General features: G+C 58.9%; 2 protein-coding genes across 3 annotated transcripts in view; both read left to right on the top strand.

The window, feature by feature from the left end:
- Window positions 1-2559: 2559 nt before the first annotated feature.
- ATP5MC2 (ATP synthase membrane subunit c locus 2) lies at window positions 2560-3642 on the top strand. The gene is made up of 3 exons (XM_041403900.1): window positions 2560-2609; window positions 3081-3161; window positions 3268-3642. The coding sequence occupies exons 1-3, from the start codon at window positions 2577-2579 to the stop codon at window positions 3589-3591; spliced, it is 438 nt and encodes a 145-aa protein (XP_041259834.1). The 5' UTR covers window positions 2560-2576; the 3' UTR covers window positions 3592-3642.
- An 8674-nt stretch (window positions 3643-12316) lies between these two features.
- Window positions 12317-20279, top strand: part of LOC121335580 (cyclic AMP-dependent transcription factor ATF-7) — a 41614-nt gene continuing 33651 nt past the window's right edge. Inside the window, exons 1-2 of one of the 2 annotated variants that reach the window (XM_041403888.1) lie at window positions 12317-12339; window positions 14623-14675. In XM_041403888.1, the coding sequence (XP_041259822.1) occupies window positions 14628-14675 (48 nt within the window). In that variant the 5' untranslated portion in view covers window positions 12317-12339; window positions 14623-14627. The remainder of the gene's footprint in view (window positions 12340-14622; window positions 14676-20279) is intronic. The other variant, XM_041403889.1, reaches the window with a different exon arrangement.

Below are 20279 nucleotides of genomic sequence, written 5' to 3'. Positions count from 1 at the left end.
TTGGGGGATTTGGGGGATTTGGGGGAACTGGGGGGATTTGGGGGTAGAGGGGGTTTTGGGAATTCAGGGGGGATTTGGGGACACAGCGGGGATTGGGGACACTGGGAGGATTTGGGGACATTGTGGGGTTTGGAGGCACTGGGGGGGATTAGGGTTGGGAATTTGGGGTTGGGGGCTCGGAATCAGGAATTGGGGATTTCGGGGCTGGGAATTTGGGGCTGGGGGTTGGGAATCAGGAATTGGGAATCAGGAGTGAGTCGGGATCAGCTTTGGGGCTGCAGGAGGGGGTGGCGGTGGCAGCGGGGCCCCCTGTCCCTGTCCCTGTCCCTGTCCCTGTCCCTGTCCCTGTCGCTGTCCCTGTCCCCAAGGCTCCGGGTGACCTTTCCCGCGGTCCCCGCGCCGTTCCTGGGTTTTATTCCCTTTTTTTTTAAATTATTTTTTAATCTTTCCTTGCTCGCGCTGCGGGGATTTGATTTTCCTTTCGCAGTGCGGGGGGAGCACCGAGCCCCAGACCCCAGACCCCTGTCCCTGTCCCCAAACCCCGGGAGCTGTCCCCAAACCCCTGTCCCTGTCCCCAAACCCCGGGAGCTGTCCCCAAACCCCTGTCCCTTGTCCCCAGCTGCGAGCAGGACAGCAGGACAGGCTGCAGGGTGACAAAAAAACCCCAAAAATCTCATTTTCGACCCCAAAACCCCGCAGAGAGCGGCGGGGACCCGGCGGGACTTTGTCCCCTTGGTGCCAGCCCCTCCCGGGGGACAAAGCCGGCCCAGAATTCCCAAATAAATGTCCCCGTCCTCCCCTATAAACGTCCCCATTTCCCTGTCCTGGAGGAAGATCTGATCAGCTTTTAAATGTCAGACGTGAAGTGAAGTTTGTCATAAAAGCGCGTGTAAAAACAGAAGGGAAATAATGCGGGAAAAGCAAATCCTGCCCTGGGGCAGGCGGAGCCGAGCGGGGCCGGGAGCGCAGCCCCCTCAAAGGGCCGCGCCCACCCCGGCCCGGGGGACCCCAAATCTTGGGGAGGAACCAAATCCTGGGGGAGAAATCCCCAATTCCTGCGGCGAAACCCCCAACCCCGGATCAGAACCCCCAGCTGGGGATCAGAACCCCCATTTTGGGATCAGAACCCCAATCCCCGGATCAGAACCCAAATTTTGGGATCAGAACCCCAATTTTGGGATCAGAACCCCCATTTTGGGATCAGCACCCCAATCCCCGGATCAGAACCCCAATCCCCGGATCAGAACCCCAATTCCCGGATCAGAACCCCAATTCCTGCATCAGAACCCAAGTTTTGGGATCAGAACCACCATTTTGGGATCAGAACCCCCATTTTGGGATCAGAACCCAAATTCCGGGATCAGAACCCCAATTTTGGGATCAGAACCCCAATTTTGGGATCAGAACCCCCATTTTGGGATCGGAACCCCAATTCCCGGATCTTCTGCCTCCTCCCAAATTCCGGGGTCAGAACCCATATTCCGGGATCAGAACACCAATTTTGGGATCAGAACCCCCATTTGGGGATCAGAACCCAAATTCCGGGGTCAGAACCCCCATTTGGGGATCAGAACCCAAATTCCGGGGTCAGAACCCATATTCCGGGATCAGAACACCAATTTTGGGATCAGAACCCCCATTTGGGGATCAGAACCCAAATTCCGGGGTCAGAACCCCCATTTGGGGATCAGAACCCAAATTCCGGGGTCAGAACCCATATTCCGGGATCAGAACACCAATTTTGGGATCAGAACCCCCATTTGGGGATCAGAACCCAAATTCCGGGGTCAGAACCCCCATTTGGGGATCAGAACCCAAATTCCGGGGTCAGAACCCATATTCCGGGATCAGAACACCAATTTTGGGATCAGAACCCCCATTTGGGGATCAGAACCCAAATTCCGGGGTCAGAACCCCCATTTGGGGATCAGAACCCAAATTCCGGGGTCAGAACCCATATTCCGGGATCAGAACACCAATTTTGGGATCAGAACCCCCATTTGGGGATCAGAACCCAAATTCCGGGGTCAGAACCCCCATTTGGGGATCAGAACCCAAATTCCGGGGTCAGAACCCATATTCCGGGATCAGAACACCAATTTTGGGATCAGAACCCCCATTTGGGGATCAGAACCCAAATTCCGGGGTCAGAACCCCCATTTGGGGATCAGAACCCAAATTCCGGGGTCAGAACCCATATTCCGGGATCAGAACACCAATTTTGGGATCAGAACCCCCATTTGGGGATCAGAACCCAAATTCCGGGGTCAGAACCCCCATTTGGGGATCAGAACCCAAATTCCGGGGTCAGAACCCATATTCCGGGATCAGAACACCAATTTTGGGATCAGAACCCCCATTTGGGGATCAGAACCCCCATTTTGGGATCAGAACCCCAATCCCCGGATCAGAACCCAAATTTTGGGCTCAGAACCCCAATTCCCGGGACTTCTGCCTCCTTTTTGGGGCCGTTTCTGGCCATTTTCACAGCCCGGTTCTGCCGCTCCTCCCCGCACCCCCCTGAACCCAAACCCCCCGAAATTCCCCCAAAACCCCCGAAGCCTCCCCGGCCGCGCATGCGCACACGGAGCGGCCGCGACCGGAGCCCGGTGAGAGCGGGGACGGAGCGGGGGGGACGGGGCACGGGGGGACACCGGGAGCCCCGGCTGTGCCCGAGACCCCCGCGGCCCGACTCGGCCCGGGGCCTCGGGAGCTCCTGTCCCCTCGTGGGTGACAGCCGCAGCGGCTCTCGGTCCCTGTCCCCCAAGTGCCGCCGCGGTGCCGCTGCCGGGCGGGGCCGCTGGGTGACACTGGGTGACACTGGGTGACACTGGGTGACACTGGGTGACAGCCACGCGCCCGCCCCTCCCGCGTGTGCCCGTGGCCCCTGCGTGACCCCCAGAGCCGGGGTCACCCGTGGGGCCGCACCCCCGCGCCTCAGCCCCTCCCGCGTGTGCCCGTGTCCCGTCCCCTGAGTGCCACTGTGTGCCCTGAGTGCCACTGTGTCCCTGGTCCCCCCGTGTCCCTCGGCCGTGTCCCCTCAGCCCTGTCCCTCAGCCCTGTCCCCCGTGTCCCCTCAGCCGTGTCCCTCGGCCGTGTCCCCGTGTCCTTCTGTCCTCGCCATGCTCACCTGTGCCAAGCTCATCTCGGCTCCTGCTCTTGTGAGTAGTGCCACCGCCCCTGTCCCTGCCGTGTCCCCGGGTCAGTGTCCGGCAGTGGCCGTGCCCCGGGCACACAGGTGACCCCCGGTGCCCCATCCGTGCCCAGGTGCGGCCGGGCGCGGCGCGGGCGCTGCGCACGAGCGCTGCCCTCGGGGACATCGACACGGGGGTCTATGGAGGGGACAGGGCTCTGGGAGGGGACAGGGGCTCTGGGAGGGGATGGGGGGCTTTGGGGGGACAGGGTCTATGGAGGGGACAGGGCTCTGGGGGGAGGACAGGGACCGAGGTGGCCGTGCCCCGGCCCCGCTCCCGCAGGAACCCGTCCCTGAAGCAGCAGCTCTTCTCCTACGCCATCCTGGGCTTCGCGCTCTCCGAGGCCATGGGGCTCTTCTGCCTCATGGTGGCCTTCCTCATCCTCTTCGCCATGTGAGCGGCGCGGTGACAGCGGGCACGGCCAGCCAATAAAGACGGTTCGGTGACAGCCCGAGCTGCTCGTGTCTCCTTGGTGGCCCTGGCCAGGGTCACCTGTGTGCAGCTGGCTTTGTCCCCGCAGGGTCCCCTCTGGGCTGAGCCCCTCAGCCATGCCCGCAAGGGGACGGGGACATCGCTGATCCCCGGGGCTCCTGGGCTGCCACCCCGGCTGCCACCCCGGCTGTCACCCCGGCTGTCACCGCCATCTGTCCCTGCGGGACACCGGGGCCGGGGGCGGGGTGTCCCCGGTGCTGGGGGGACAGTGCCAGCCGTGCCCGGGCTTTGGGGTGTGCCAGAGGCCCGAGCCCGGCCGTGCTGGGATTTGAGAGGTGCCTGTGAGCCGGGGGTGTCCCGGGGCTGTCCCGGGCTGTCCCGGGCTGTCCCGGGGGTATCCCGGGGCTGTCCCGGAGCTGTCCTGGCTGTATGCCGGGGGTGTCCCGGGCTGTCCCGGGAGTGTCCCGGGGTGTCCCGGCTGTATCCCGGGGCTGTCCCGGGGCTGTCCTGGCCGTATCCCGGGGCTGTCCCGGGGTGTCCGACGCCCCGCCCCCGCGCTGAGTGATAGCGCACCCCGGCCAATCGCATCGCGCGTAGCCCCTGAGCGGCGGGCGCGACGGCCAATGGCAGGCGAGGGGGCGCCGCTATGTGGCCAAGCCCCGCCCCTGGGGCGGGGCCGAAGAGCAGCGAGGGGCCCGGGCGGTGCCGGGGGGAGCCCCGGAATGGGGAGGGGGCGGAGGGGAGCCCCGAATGGGGCTGGGGGCTGTGAGGGGCGGAGGGGAGCCCCGAATGGGGCTGGGGGCTGTGAGGGGCGGAGGGGAGCCCCGAATGGGGCTGGGGGCACTGGGGAGTCCCGGAATGGGGGACCCCAAAGCTGGACTTCGTGCTCTGGGGGGGGAAGGGTCCGCAGCCCTGGATCTGCTGGGGGTCCAGGCGGGTGCGGAGGGGCTGCCAGCGGATCCAGGGGATGTGGGGGGCTGCAGCAGCCCCTGGCAGCGCTGGGGAGCCGGGGGTCGCTGCCTGGCGCCGGGGCAGGGAGCAGCAGGAAGGGCACACGGCCGGAGCTGGAGTTGGAGGAGTTTGTGCTCCACCAGCGGGACTGAGCGCTGGGGCAGCGGGGATCCCTGCACCTGCACCTTCCCTGGCACGGTGGGATCCCGGCCGGGGGAGCCTGGCTCAGGTGTGAGCACACACACTGTTACTGTGAACACACACACCGCTGGTGCCTGGCTCAGGTGTGAGCACACACACTGCTGGCTCAGGTGTGATCACACACACACCGCTGGTGCCTGGCTCAGGTGTGAGCACACACACTCCTGGCTCAGCTGTGAACACACACACTGTCGGTGCCTGGCTCAGGTGTGAGCACACACACACTCCTGGCTCAGGTGTGACACACACACTCCTGGCTCAGGTGTGACACACACACACTGCCGGTGCCTGGCTCAGGTGTGAGCACACACACACTGCTGGTTCAGGTGTGAGCACACACACACTGCTGGCTCAGCTGTGAGCACACACACTCCTGGCTCAGGTGTGAGCACACGCTGCTGTTCCTGCTGCTCTCCCCGTCCTGCCCCTTTCTCTGCTGCTCTTCCCTCCCCGCTTGCCGTCCCCTCGGAGGTGTCCCCAGTGTCCCTGTCCTGCTCCCTCTGAGCATTATCCGTGTGGAAGTGGCACGGAGTGCAGGAATTCCCGTTTATCCCGAGGGGTGCTCCAGCTGGGAGCAGAATGCTTCCCAGGGAGCTGTCCCTACAACAGCTCTGGGGAGGGTCCCAGCTGGGCTGGGGGGTTCTGTGGTGGGGGTCTCTCAGCAGAGCCCGGGAGCAGCTGCAGTGTCCAGGGTGGGCAGAGGGGCTCAGAGCAGCAGGGTCCTTGGGGCAGGGCAGGGGCACAGCCCTGCTGCCTGAGGGGGGATCGGGGGGGTCCCCATCCCTGCTCCCTGAATGGAGGATCCCCATCCCTGCTCCCTGAATGGGGGATCCCCATCCCTGCTCCCTGAGGGGGGATCGGGGGGATCCCCATCCCTGCTCCCTGAGGGGGGATCGGGGGGGTCACATCCCTGCTCCCTGAATGGGGGATCCCCATCCCTGCTCCCTCAGGGGGTATCGGGGGGTCCCCATCCCTGCTCCCTGAGGGGGGGATCACCATCCCTGCTCCCTGAGGGGGGATCGGGGGGATCCCCATCCCTGCTCCCTCAGGGGGTATCGGGGGGTCACATCCCTGCTCCCTGAATGGGGGATCCCCATCCCTGCTCCCTGAGGGGGTATCGGGGGGTCCCCATCCCCGCTCCCTGCTCGTTTCAGCTCCTGGCTCAGCCCCGCTCCGGTCTGTCCCCAGAGGGCTCAGGGCACTGCTCAGGGAAGGTTTTGGTCCTGCTGCTCTGGGTTGCTTGGGGTTTCAGCGGGCAGGCGCTCTCCCACAGGCCTGCCTGCTTTGGGAACCCAAAACCAGCCCTTTTCCTGTGGAAGAGTTCCTGGTTTTGGGTGCCCGGGTGGTCTGAGCCGTGGGACACCGGGCACTCCCCCGGTGGGTTGTGTCCACCAGGAATTTCAGCCTTTTCCCGGGATTCATCCGTGTTTTGCTGCATCCCTGGGCTGTGCAGCAGAGCCCTGGGATCTCTCGGAGCAGGAGAAGGCTGCACACAAACTTTGGGAATGCCAGACCTCCCTCTGCGATTCCTCTTTCGCTCTGCCCGGGGCTCGTCTCTGACGTGCCTTTCTGTTTTATTTCTGCTTTCTGGAGGTTCCTTATTCCCCAGGGCTCTCCCCGTTTCCCAGCAGCTCCCTGTGGTGTGCTGGGCTTCAGGTGCCAGGTGCTCCCAGAGGCTCTGAGCCCCCCCTGGGCAGGTGCAGGAGTTCCTGCTCGGGGCAGGCCTGGCGCTGCCGTGGGATCCCACGGCAAAGCCAAAGATGTGGCTAAAACACAACTCCAGCTCCTGATTCGTGTCTTTATCCCCATTTCTTCCGAAATCCCCCTGAGCCGGACCGGAGGGTGGATCCCAGGGGGATTTGGGATGGGAATCCCCCTGGCATTGGGAAATGGGGAACTTGCAGAGAGGAAGCACCAGCAGGGGTGGGGGACGGCCAGGGCGGTGGGGAGGGGTCCAGCTGAGCTTGGTGCCCCTCCTGAGCAGGGGAATGTCCTGGGAGAGCAGCCCTGGGAGGTGCTGGCAGCATCCCGGGAGGGGCTGGAAGGGCTGGGGCTGCTGGGGCTGCTCGGGCTGGGGCTGCTCGGGCTGGGGCTGCTCAGGCTGGGGCTGGAAGGGCTGGGGCTGGAAGGGCTGGCCGTGAAAGGGCTGGGGCTGCTCAGGCTGGGGCTGGAAGGGCTGGGGCTGCTCGGGCTCGGGCTACTCGGGCTCCCCGGCCAGGCCCTGTGCCCACGGCGTGCTTCTGTGTGTCAGGGAAGGAGCTCTGCCTTGCCTTTGGCTTTGGACTCGTTTTCTGCTGCGTCCCACGTGATGCTGCTGCGCCTCTGTTTGGATTTATTTATCCTCGGACTTTCTTGGGGCCTTCTTTTTCTTTCCCTTTTTTTTGTTTTTTCTGTTCCCGTTCCTGGCACCGTGAATCAAGGCCAGATTTCCCAAACTGCTCTTTCCCCCCTCGTTCAGCACCGAGCTGTGCTGCAGCCAGGGAGGAAAGGTTGGAAGTGGTGAGGAATTCCCAAGGGATGCTCTCCCCCTCCCTGGGCTTGTCCCTCACCTTTCCTTTGTTTTCCTTTTTTTTTTTGGCATCTCCCTGTCCCCAAAACCCGCAGGACTCCTTTAGGGTGCTGGTGCTCCATCCCATAAAGCTTCACTTGGAGTTTTGAGAACTCCTGTGGGGGAATGGGGGCTTTGCTGCCCACCAAAGCACAGCTCCAGCCATGGCTGCAGCACCTGGGCTTTATGCAGACCCCTTCTGCAACCCCTTTCTGCAATCCCTTTCTGCAGACCCCTTCTGCAAGCCCTTCTGCCTGGAGCAGAATCTCTCCCCTCGGATTTTTAGGGCTCGTGCATCAAATGGTGGCCCCTAAAAGCCTCTGAAAGCTGAACAGAGGGAAGTGCCCAGGTGGGATGGGATAATAACAGGTGGGACAGAATGTTTGTATGTCACAGTGGGGGCTCCCTGTCTGCCCTGGCTCCGTTATTGGGGTTCACGTGTGGGTTTTTATCGAGGTGCTCGTTCTCACCCCGGGCTCTCCCGCTCCTTGCAGCCCTGACTTTGCTCTTCCCTTCAAACCATCCACACATGTCGGCAGGGAAAATATGTTCCAGCTCAGCTCGGGGCTCTCATGCCTCGTTTGCAGCAGCTTTCATTGAAACAAGGGCTCTGAAGTGGTGAAATAATTTCAGGAAATGGGACTCCAGTTTCTGGGTCACTCAGGCATTTCCGAGGTAAAATACTGCGCTCTCCGAGGCTGCCGCGGCTCTCGTGTAATTACCCGGGCCGGGTGAGGAGCAGTGGCTCTCCGAGGCCTTCCCTTCCTCCCGTAAAGCTGAATTATTTCCCTGTGCTGCCGTAGATCTCGGCAGCGCCGAGATGGATCGCCCCGGAGCCGAGGCCACCCCGGATCCTGCCCGGGAAATCGCTGCTCGGGGAGGAAAGATTTTCCTGCAGCAATTTGGGCTTCGGGCTGTGCTTTGTGCCGGGGTCAGGCACGGGTCATGCCCTGGGGACAGGTGGAGCTCCGGGTCTAACAGGGCTGGGAGCTCTGGAGGCAGCTCTGGGCTCCTGGAGGCTGCTCAGAGCCCTGGAGGTGGCTCAGATCTTTGGAGGCTGCCACGAGCTCCTGGAGGCGGCTCGGAGCTCCTGGAGGTGGCTCGGAGCTCCTGGAGGCGGCTCGGAGCTCCTGGAGGCGGCTTGGAGCTCCTGGAGGACACTTGGAGCTCCTGGAGGCGGCTCGGAGCTCCTGGAGGTGGCTCGGAGCTCCTGGAGGCGGCTCGGAGCTCCTGGAGGTGGCTCGGAGCTCCCAGAGGCTGCTCCAGGCTCCCGGGGCCCACTCGGAGCTCCTGGAGGCGGCTCAGAGCTCCTGGAGGCAGCTCGGAGCTCCTGGAGGCGGCTCAGAGCTCCTGGAGGCGGCTCGGAGCTCCTGGAGGCGGCTTGGAGCTCCTGGAGGACACTTGGAGCTCCTGGAGGCCACTTGGAGCTCCTGGAGGCAGCTCAGAGCTCCTGGAGGCGGCTCGGAGCTCCTGGAGGTCACTCGGAGCTGCTGGGGGCAGCTCCAGCCTCAGGGACTTCCCTGCAGCTCCGAAGGTCCCAGGGCCACCAGCTGCCACCAAACAGGGCCCAGACGCTCCCGAATCCCTGTCCAGTGCTCTGGCCGAGGCCGGGGTCAGTGGCCGGCTTTGCTTTGCGGTGACAGGACGGTGACAGTGCCCCTGTCCTTGTCCCCGCAGCCCCTGGGGTTGCTCTGCAGCCCCTCTGCTCCTGGCGGGCTCCGGGACCCACTGTGGGCTCACCTGAGGGCCAGGTGAGAGGCTCTGACAGGAATGGTGCCACCCCTGACAGGACTGGGCCACCCCAAGGCTGTTCTAAGGCACTTCCCAGCAAGAAACGATGGTTTTGCACATCTCTGACACCCTGGGGCGATGAGGTTTTGGCTTTTTGGGGATCCTCTCTGAGCCCGAACACCCAGAAAGGCCCAGCCTGCGGGAGCTGCTGGGACTTGGCTGAGCTTTCTCGTTAAACACCCTGTGGCTGGGGGGGATTTGTTTCCAGCGAATTCCCTGCCAATATTCCAGTTTATACAGTTGGGTTTGCTTTGCTTTGTCAAGCCCACGAAGCGTGAGGGTGTTGTGCCTCCAAAGCAGGTTTTATAGCCCGGGCTCTTGGCCTCCTTTCCCACACGACAATTTTAAGCTCTCGCAGCTTTTTGGTTACAAAGCAAACACTCTCCCTCCTTCCCTCACACCCCAAAATAACTTGAAAGTCGGAGTTTGGGCCCAAGAGCCGCCCTGGGGGGGCCTCTCCCTGCAAAACTGAAAGTCTTTCGCAATTTCCATGGGTGGATCCGGGCGAGGAGAGGCAGGGAGAGCTGTGGGCACCCCGAGGGGCAGGAGCAGCGCTGGGAGCAGCCCTGGCCTGGTGTGGGCAGCTCGGGATCACTCTGAGGGGCAGGAGCAGCCCTGGCCTGGTGTGGGCAGCTCGGGATCACTCTGAGGGGCAGGAACAGCCCCGGGTGTGTGCAGCTCCATGCAGCTCTGAGGGGCAGGAGCAGCCCCGGGGCCGGTGTGGGCAGCTCGGGATCGCTCTGAGGGGCAGGAGCAGCCCTGGCCTGGGGTGGGCAGCTCGGGATCACTCTGAGGGGCAGGAGCAGCCCTGGCCTGGGGTGGGCAGCTCGGGATCACTCTGAGGGGCAGGAGCAGCCCTGGCCTGGGGTGGGCAGCTCGGGATCACTCTGAGGGGCAGGAGCAGCCCTGGCCTGGGGTGGGCAGCTCGGGATCACTCTGAGGGGCAGGAGCAGCCCTGGCCTGGTGTGGGCAGCTCGGGCTCGCTCTGAGGGGCAGGAGCAGCCCCGAGGCCGGTGTGTGCAGCTCCGAAGAGCCCTGAGGGGCAGGAGCAGCCCTGAGCCCGGCGTGTGGAGCCTGAGTCGCTCTGAGGGGCAGGAGCAGCCCCGAGGCCGGTGTGTGCAGCTCCATACGGCTCTGAGGGGCAGGAGCAGCCCCGGGAGCAGCCCCGGGGCCGGTGTGTATTGTGCAGCTCCATACGGCTCTGAGGGGCAGGAGCAGCCCCGGGGCCGGTGTGTGGAGCTTGGGATCACTCTGAGGGCCCAGAGCAGCCCCGGGAGCAGCCCTGGCCCAGTGCCCACAACTCCGGATCACCCTGAGGTCCCACAGCAGCAGGGATGAGGATGAGGATGAGGATGAGGATGAGGATGAGGATGAGGATGAGGTGCCAACCTGTCTCCTCAGAGCAGGTGGGACCCCACTCCCGCTTTTCCCTCGGTGTTTTGAAGGAACAGCTCGAGTTTGCTGTTCCCTCCTGTGAGGGTGGATGACGGTGCTCACAGTGACCCCCGGGCTGGCACCGGAGGGGACAGCGGGCCCTGGCCAGGGCAGGGCTGTGTCCCTGCCCTCCCCGGGTGGCCCTGCTGACCCCAGCCCATCCAGAGGCTCGGGAAGCTCAGGGCTGGCCACCACTGCCCTCAGGAAAACCACGGGAGCCTTTCCTGGCCGGCCTCGAGCACTCTGCTTCCTTCCTCGAGTTTTCAGGGGAAACCTCAGAGGTTCTGGAGAGCCTGGGGGACAGTCCGGGGGCACAGCTTGGGGCACAGCCCTGTGCTTCCTTCCCCCGGGCTGGAAATGGCAGTCGGGGCCGCCTTCCCTCCCTGCTGCTCCCCCAGAGCGATTCGGGGCTGCCACTGGGGGTTTGTGTGTTCTCCTGGAAGCCAGAGGCTGCTCCAGCCCCGATCTGCAGCCATCCATAATAATCTCGTTTATTGTGGCTCTCCCTGCTCTCCCCCTGCCCGTGCTCGGGGCTGGGCCGGTGCCTGGGGCGCCGTTTGTGTTTGAATGGGTTTGTTTGTGCTCCTGGCACGGCTCCCGGGCTGGCAGAGCCGCCCAGAGGAGCCGGGCTGGGCTGGCCAGGAGTTAACCCCACGGAGCCGGGCTGGCCGGGCCAGGAGTTAACCCCACGGAGCCGGGCTGGGCTCTCCTGGGCTCAGAATTAACCCCACAGAGCTGGGCTGGCCTCTCCTGGGCTCAGAATTAACCCCACAGAGCTGGGCTGGCCTCTCCTGGGCTCAGAATTAACCCCACGGAGCCGGGCTGGCCTCTCCTGAGCTCAGAATTAACCCCATGGAGCCGGGCTGGCCTGGCACTCACTGAGCTCTGAGAATCAACCCCATAATGGGGTTTTATCCCCAGACTGCCCCAAAAAGCACGCAGCCTTCGTGCCAGCTCATTCTGTCCCCCTCTGTCGCTGCTCTCCTGCTCCCCACACCAGCTCAGGGCAGGGCTCAGCCCAGGCAGGAGTTACTGAGGATGGGCTGAGGGAGCCTTGCCTGGCTGCTGCCCAGCCCCAGGAGTTGCTGAGGACGGGCTGAGGCAGCCACGGGAGCCTTGCCAGCTCCAGGAGCTCCTGGCCTGAGCCTCAGTGGGCCCTGCCTGCCCCCTGCCCCTCTCTCGTGCAGCTCCTCCTGGCCCAGCCTGTGCCAGCAGCCTGGCTTTGTGCCTCTTCAGGCCGAGCCTATTTTTAGGAGGCGGCTCTCGCAGCCCTGCTGGTTTTGGTTCATGGTTGGTGCAGCCCTCAGCTTTAATTTTGTGGTCACATTAATGTGAGGTTTATCCTCATGGTTTACGGGCATAACCCAGAATTGTGGTGGTGGTGGTAGGGGAGAGAGTGCTGGAGAGGGATCCCTGCTGGAAAAGGGATCTGTCCTGGAGAGAGATCCCAGCTGGCACAGAACGTGTCTGCATCCCCCTGAGTGTTTTTCAGGGCCTGCAGCATTCCCAGTGCAATTCCAGTGCAATTCCCAGTGCAATTCCCAGTGCAATTCCCAGTGCATTTCTGTTGCATTCCCAGTGCAATTCCCAGTGCAATCCCAGTGCATTCCTGCCCACCCTGCAGTGCCCAGATGCAGGCGTTGGGCACCAGCATTCCTGCAGCAGAGTCACGTGCCAGGACAACAATAGAACCTTATTTTTAGAGCATTTCCCAGCTCTGTGCCCAGCATTCAGCAGGGCTGAGGTCCAGGGAGTTCCTTCCGTCTTCACGCTGAGGTTTAAGGAGAGGTGATTTTTTGTTGCTTTTGGTGTTTTTCATGGGGATTTGAGGTGCTGCAGAAAGCCAGGTGGTCTGCAGCTGGCCACAGCCGTGTGGGAGACCCCAGGGACGAGGGGCCAGTGGCTCCTGACTTTGGCAGGACACAAGAGACTCAGGTTGCCAAATCCTGGCTCCCGGCCTCTGCTCCTTCTCTAAGGCAGCCGGAGCAGCCCCGTGGGAGCTTCCCCATCCCAGGACGTGTGCGGGCAGGCTGGGATGGCTGCGGTGACAGGGCCAAGGCCAGCCCAGCTGTGGGTGTGACCCTGTGCCACCGGGCTGTCCCCACCCACACCCCTGTCCTGTGCAGGGCCAGGGCCTGGGGAGCACCCTGGAGGGACAGCAGCGCCACAGGGGCCTCGGGCAGGGTCATTGCCAGCCAGCACGGGTGATCCCAGCCTGGTTCGGGTGAAAATCCCCCTGGAGCTCCCCCAGAGCAGCCTGTGTGTGCCTTTCCCCTTCCCAAAGCACTCCTAAGCCATCCCAGCAGTGCATGTCCTCCCGGGGCTGCCAGAGAGGGACAGAGCGAGCTCCCGGCACCCAGTCTGCTCCTGCCTCGGCCTCTTCCCGAGGACAGGATTTATGGGGGGATTTATCCTGGCTAAACGTGACATAAATCTGAGCACACGTGTGTGCGCAGCCCAGAGCGGCCGCTCCTGCTTTGGGAACGGCTGGATCCTGCCTTGGGAATGGGAGGATCCTGCTTTGGGAATGGGGGATCCTGCCTTGGGAATGGGGGGATCAGCTGGATCCTGCCTTGGGAATGGGGGGATCAGCTGGATCCTGCTTTGGGGATGGGGGGATGCTCCTGACACAGCCAGGATCAGCTGGATCCTGCTTTGGGGATGGGGGGATCCTCCTGACACAGCCAGGATCAGCTGGATCCATCCAGAGTTCCGGCGTCACCTCAAGGCCTGGGTGGGATTTGTCCTTGAGCTGCTGCTGTCCCCTGCTCTGCCCCCCCGTGTCACTTCTGGGATTTTTGGGGCCGTTCCTGATGTTTGGGTGCCTTTGTTCCCCCTGGGCCGGGCAGGGCTTTGGCTGCCAGCCCGTGCCATGGGTGACAGGGACATTTATCCCCATTCCTGTCGGTGGCAGGGACATTTATCCCCATTCCTGTCGGTGGCAGGGACATTTATCCCCACTCCTGTTTGCACAGCCCCCGGAGTTTGGCTCCATAAATCCAGCCCCACATCCAGCCCAGCTGCTCTGTGGGATCACAGCTCCTCTCTCCTCAGCTTTGGGGCTCGCTGCCGTGGCTGGGGGAGGAATTCACCTCCTGCCGCAGAAAACCGCCGGTTCTGTTCGTTTTCAGCAGCTCATTGATTCCTTTCCCGGGGAGCAGGAGCTCCTGCCGCTCTCCCTGCCACATTCCCGGAGCTCTTTCTCACACAGCTCCTAAAAATACCAGACAGCAGCCCTCGGGGCTGCGAGTGCAAGCCCTTCTCCCCCAGCCCATCCCAGCCTGGAGGTGCTGGCAGCCCCCCGGAGCAGCCCCCCGAGGAGACAGCGTTTGCTTTATCGCAGCTTTGTGAAATCCTGCTGTAAAAATATCAGTGGGTGGAGGAGGGAACCGTTGTTTCTCGAGTTTGAGGCTGGGGGGAGGGTTTTACTTTATTTACTCTTATTTTTTATTAATGAGAGCAGCTTCACTTGTAGCATAATAGGAGTGAGTGTTTTGTTATCCTTGGCTGTAATCCGTGATAAACTGCCCCTGCCATCAGCCTTGTAGTTTACCCACTGGGGAGCCCGATTATTGCCTTGTAAAACGGAGCACCACTCCTATAATCCCTTAATTAATTAAATGACAAATTTTAGTTCTCTCCCATTGAAAATATAACCGGTGCAGAGAGAGGCCGTGGATTTATTTGATGGCTGCTCGCTCGCACTTTGTTTTCTGCGGATTGCCGCTGTCCCTGCTGATTTGTTTGTGTGTGTGGGGGGATTCCGGGGCTGGCTCTGAGGATCCCCGGGGGTGCCAGGATGTTCCCTGACCCCCTGAACACCGAGGGGGGCCGTGCTGGGGGGGCTGGGCATTGTCCCCACCTCAGGAGGTGACGCCGAGCTGCAGGACACCTCTGGGTGATGCTCCCACACCTTTCCAGGTTCCCTTCCAGCTGGAAAAACCCACCCGGTCCCTCCCAAATCCTAAACCCTGGCCGGGATAGTTCCGTCCCAGCAGAGGGGCAGCTCCCGCGGGTGCTTTGGGGGTTTTTGGGGCTGTTTAAGGATTTCTGTCCCTTCTCTCTCCCCAGGCAGGATGGGTGACGACAGGCCCTTCGTGTGCGGCGCCCCGGGCTGCGGACAGGTACCAGCTGCTTGGCTTTGGGGTTTTGGCTGCTTGGCTTTGGGGTTTTGGCTGCTTGGCTTTGGGGTTTTGGCTGCTTGGCTTTGGGGTCACGGTCTAATGGGATTTTGGCTGCTCTGGCTTTGGGGTTTAATGGGATTTTGGTTTAACGGGACTGGGGCTGGTTCCTGTGCCGCGGCCTCCCCTGGGCCGTGCCCCCCGTTGTGGATAATCCCACAGCCCTCCAGAGCCAGGAGGCTCCGAGTTCCTCCTCTGGAGCAGCTGGGAATGTGACAGGTGACGGGAGGTGGTCCCCAAAATGCTATTTTGGGATGGGCTTCTTCCCGTGCCCTGCGGAATTCCTCCTCCCTGAGCCGCTGCGGAGCTTCCTGGGAAGAGAGGTGGGGGAGGCTCATCCTCCTCCAGCCTCACCTTCCCATCCCCTTTTCCTTCCCTTTCCAGGGAAAATGGTGCCATCCCAAAGACGAGCTCAGGGGCTCCCTGCACTTGGTACTGGGAGGAACTGGGGACGATGGAATTGCTGCTGGGGCTGATGTAGTGGGGTCTGCTGGACACTGGGGGATCGTGGAATTCCTGCTGGTTTAGTGGGGTCTGCTGGACACTGGGGGATTGTGGAATTCCTGCTGGTTTAGTGGGGTCTGCTGGACACTGGGGGATCGTGGAACTCCTCTTGGTTTAGTGGGATCTGCTGGGCACTGGAGGATCGTGGAACTCCTGCTGGTTTAATGGGATCTGCTGGACACTGGGGGATTGTGGAATTCCTGCTGGTTTAGTGGGGTCTGCTGGACACTGGGGGATTGTGGAACTCCTGCTGGTTTAAAAACACATATTTAGGGTTTCCCAGCTTTCTGGTCATTGTGGCACGAGCCTCACACAGATCCTTCCCTCCCCCCTTGCAGGTGAACTTTTTTTTTTTTTTTTTTTTTTTTTTTTTTTTTTTTTTTTTTTTTTTTTTTTTTTTTTTTTTTTTGGAGGCTGCTTTTTATCTGAAACTTCTTTGCCTGTGAAATTGTGCAGGCCATTTATAAAATGTATTAGCTGTGTTTGAGCACTTAATGGTGTGAGCCCTTCAATCACACAGCCCTAAAATCGGCTTCAAACAAGCAATTAAGGCAAACAACAATGTATTTAAATTTAATCTCCCACAATCTCCCACAAATGACATATAAAGGTGGCTGCTTCCTCCTCTGGCTGTTCCAGCCTGCTGCTTATGGGTAATTCCGACAATTCCTCATGTTAATATGGAAATGCTGGAATCCTGGTAATTCCGAGCGGGGTGATTCATGGGGATCCAGCCTGACCTCAGCCTGCTTTTCCCAGAACGTCCTTCAGAGCAGGGCAGGGCTGGCGTGGGGATCCGGGGCTGGGATGGGATGGGATGGGATGGGGATGAGGATCCAGGGATGGGATGGGGATCCGGGGCTGGGATGGGGATCCAGGGCTGGGATGGGGATCCAGGGATGGGATGGGGATCCAGGGATGGGATGGGATGGGATGGGATGGGATGGGGATCCAGGGCTGGGATGGGGTGGGAGATCCAGGGCTGGGATGGGGATCCAGGGCTGGGATGGGGATCCAGGGCTGGGATGGGGATCCAGGGCTGGGATGGGGATCCAGGGCTGGGATGGGGATCCAGGGCAGCACCCGCAGAGCAGGGACAGCAGGGCTGGGATGGGGGAATGTCCTGGGGTCACTTCATGATTTGCCCCAGCAGCTGCTTCCTTCCCTCTGTAGCTGACACCAGCCCTATCATTAATGCCCTAAACCCCTTTTCCCCTCCTTTTCCCTTCTTTTTTCCCTCCTTTCTCCTCTTTTTTCCCCCCTTTTTCCCTCCTTTCTCCTCCTTTCCCCCCTTTTCCCTCCTTTCTCCTCCTTTCCCCCCTTTTTCCTGCCTTTTCCCTCCTTTTCCCCCCTTTTCCCCCCTTTTCCCTCATTTTCCCTCCTTTTCCCCTCCTTTTCCCTCCTTTTTTCCCCTTTTTTTCCCCCTTTCCTCCCCCCTTCTCCCCCCCTTCTCCCTCCTTTTCCCCCCTTTTCCCTCATTTTCCCTCCTTTTCCCCTCCTTTTCCCTCCTTTTTTCCCCTTCTTTTCCCCCTTCTCCCCCCCTTCTCCCTCCTTTTCCCCCCTTTTCCCCCTTTTCCCGTTTCCACCCAGGAGAAGCTGCAGAGGCAGCGAGGAGGGCGCGGAGCAGCCCCGAGCGCTGTGCCCGGGGGTGCGGCGGGCTGTAAACATGTTTGGGGTTGCCAGGGCTGCAGGGGGGTTATTTTGGGATTCCCCGTGCCCAGCTGCCTCGCAGCGTGCAGCAGATCCTGCCCAGGTCGGGTGTCTGGAGCCTCCCCGCAGGGACAGCTGGAGAATTCCCCTGGGAACCGCCGGGAGGGCGGGGGGAGCTGGGCAGCCCCTGCCCCGGAGTGGCCCTGGGAGGCACGGGGGGAGCCTGGAGCCGGGATGTCCTGGTGGAATCGAGCTGGGTGCTGCTGGTCACCCCCAAGCTCTCAGTTCCAGTGCTGGGTGCTGCTGATCACCCCCAAGCTCTCCATTCCTGGTGCTGGGTGCTGTTGTCATCCCCAGACCTCTCAATTCCAGCCACTCCGGGGGCTGAGAGCTGGACCTGGGGGTGTTGGGCAGCTTTGGGCAGGGGGACAGCCCCACATGGTTCATTAGGGAATTAAACCTTCAGGTTTGGGGGAATTGGGAATTAAACCTTCAGGTTTGGGGGATTGGGAATGAAACCTTCAGGTTTGGGGGAATTGGGAAATAAACCTTTCGGTTTGGGGGGATTGGGAATTAAACCTTCAGGTTTGGGGGAATTGGGAATTAAACCTTCAGGTCTGGGGGAATTTGGGCCCTGCTGTTGGAACAGGGAGCTGTTCCCAAGCTCTGTGCAGTGGGACAGCTCCACCTCATTAATTAGGAAATTAAACCTTCAGCTGGCTCATTAAGGCACCCAGAGCACAGCTCTGGGGCTGGGGGCTTCAGCTGCTGCCCCGGGAGGTTCCCCCGTGTCTGGCTCTGTCTCCCCCCTCGGAAAAGGCCCCAAAGCCCCTCAGGGACCCTGCAGATGCCACCCTGGGGTGCTCCTGGCTCTCCTGAGCATCCTTGAGGAGGAATCTCCCTGTTCATGAACCTGGTTGGCCACTCCTGCTGCCCAGGGCAGCGACAGGGCTGTGATACTGAACATGCTGAATGTATTGAACATACTGAGTATACTGAATATACTGAACATACTGAATATACTGAATATACTGAATACATTGAATATACTGAATATACTGAATATACTGAATACATTGAATATACTGAATATACTGAATATACTGAATACATTGAATATACTGAATATACTGAATATACTGAATACATTGAATATACTGAATATACTGAATATACTGAATACATTGAATATACTGAATATACTGAATATACTGAATACATTGAATATACTGAATATACTGAATATACTGAATACATTGAATATACTGAATATACTGAATATACTGAATACATTGAATATACTGAATATACTGAATATACTGAATACATTGAATATACTGAATATACTGAATATACTGAATACATTGAATATACTGAATATACTGAATATACTGAATACATTGAATATACTGAATATACTGAATATACTGAATACATTGAATATACTGAATATACTGAATATACTGAATACATTGAATATACTGAATATACTGAATATACTGAATACATTGAATATACTGAATATACTGAATATACTGAATACATTGAATATACTGAATATACTGAATATACTGAATACATTGAATATACTGAATATACTGAATATACTGAATACATTGAATATACTGAATATACTGAATATACTGAATACATTGAATATACTGAATATACTGAATATACTGAATACATTGAATATACTGAATATACTGAATATACTGAATACATTGAATATACTGAATATACTGAATATACTGAATACATTGAATATACTGAATATACTGAATATACTGAATACATTGAATATACTGAATATACTGAATATACTGAATACATTGAATATACTGAATATACTGAATATACTGAATACATTGAATATACTGAATATACTGAATATACTGAATACATTGAATATACTGAATATACTGAATATACTGAATACATTGAATATACTGAATATACTGAATATACTGAATACATTGAATATACTGAATATACTGAATATACTGAATACATTGAATATACTGAATATACTGAATATACTGAATACATTGAATATACTGAATATACTGAATATACTGAATACATTGAATATACTGAATATACTGAATATACTGAATACATTGAATATACTGAATATACTGAATATACTGAATACATTGAATATACTGAATATACTGAATATACTGAATACATTGAATATACTGAATATACTGAATATACTGAACATACTGAGTATACTGAATATTCTGAACATACTGAATACATTGAATATCCTGAGATATTCAATGGGAGTGCAGCTCCCCCAGCCCTGCCCTCTGCAGCATTTCCTTTACAGGGCACACAAATCATCCCTCCGGCCCTAATTCCAGAGCTCCAGTTATCCAGGCCATTTCCTCAGACAATCGTTTGCTTTTTAACCCCCCCTTAATTTCCCAATTTATTCCCCCTAAGCCCTTGCTCGGAGGTGCTGCTTTGTGCAGCCTCCAGGAAACGCCGAGCCCAGAACTTTTCACGAGGCCAGAAAATGATTTTTTATTTTTTTTTCTCTCTCTTCTTGCTGGTTTATTGTATCCTCTTATCTTGTCATATAATAGAAATAATGTTTATGGCGTCGAGCCTCAGCATCACTTGGCATTTAACCAACCTCAAAAGCAGTTTATTGCTGTGTATACTCTGCTGCCATGGCCATTATCCCTTAAATCTCTATTGCCCAGTAATGGATGAGGCCAGGCTGCCGCTGCCACTGGCTGAGCTGGGCTTTGGGGCTGCACAGCCCAAAGCACAGTGGGTTACCCCCTTTGTGGGGTCTGGGGAGGGGGAGAACGGCCCTGCCCCTTGCCAGGCAGCAGGGAGCTCACCCTGGCACTGCTGAGGGCTGGCACCGTGCCCCCCGGCCTTGGCTGCTCCGGGGTGTCCAGTGGGCTCCCAGTGTGGGGTGTCCAGTGTGGGGTGTCCAGTGTGGGCTCCCAGTGTGGGGTGTCCAGTGTGGGGTGTCCAGTGTGGGCTCCCAGTGTGGGGTGTCCAGTGTGGGGTGTCCAGTGTGGGCTCCCAGTGTGGGGTGTCCAGTGTGGGGTGTCCAGTGTGGGCTCCCAGTGTGAGGTTCCCAGTTTGGATGCCCAGTTTGGATTCCCAGTTTGGGGTTCCCAGCTGTGGCCCCTGAGCTGTGCCTGCTCCTGGTCCAGCCTCATCCCACAGCCAGCAAGGGACCAGTTCCCCCAGTACCAGCCTGATCCTGGCCCCGGGAGCAGCTCCTGTGGTGGCAGCTGCAGGAGCTGCAGGGCTGGGAGCTGCAGGGGTGGGAGCTGCAGGAGCTGCAGGGGTGGGAGCTGCAGGCCCTGCAGGGCTGAGAGCTGCAGGAGCTGCAGGGGCGGGAGCTGCAGGGGGGGGAGCTGC

The sequence above is a fragment of the Onychostruthus taczanowskii genome, unplaced genomic scaffold (genome assembly GCF_017590055.1).
Source record: "Onychostruthus taczanowskii isolate IOZ18803 unplaced genomic scaffold, ASM1759005v1 scaffold206, whole genome shotgun sequence".
Taxonomy (NCBI): Eukaryota; Metazoa; Chordata; class Aves; order Passeriformes; family Passeridae; genus Onychostruthus; species Onychostruthus taczanowskii.
The sequence above is the reverse complement of the archived record's forward strand: the minus strand, read 5'-3'. Positions and strand labels throughout refer to the sequence as shown.

Excerpts from the sequence above, each read along its gene's own strand:
- ATP5MC2 (XM_041403900.1), top strand. The coding sequence starts at position 2,577 with ATGCGCACACGGAGCGGCCGCGACCGGAGCCCG. Across the intron at positions 2,610-3,080 it reads GCGGCCGCGACCGGAGCCCG|CCGTGTCCCTCGGCCGTGTC; the intron begins GTGAGAGCGGGG and ends GTGTCCCCTCAG. Across the intron at positions 3,162-3,267 it reads TCATCTCGGCTCCTGCTCTT|GTGCGGCCGGGCGCGGCGCG; the intron begins GTGAGTAGTGCC and ends ATCCGTGCCCAG.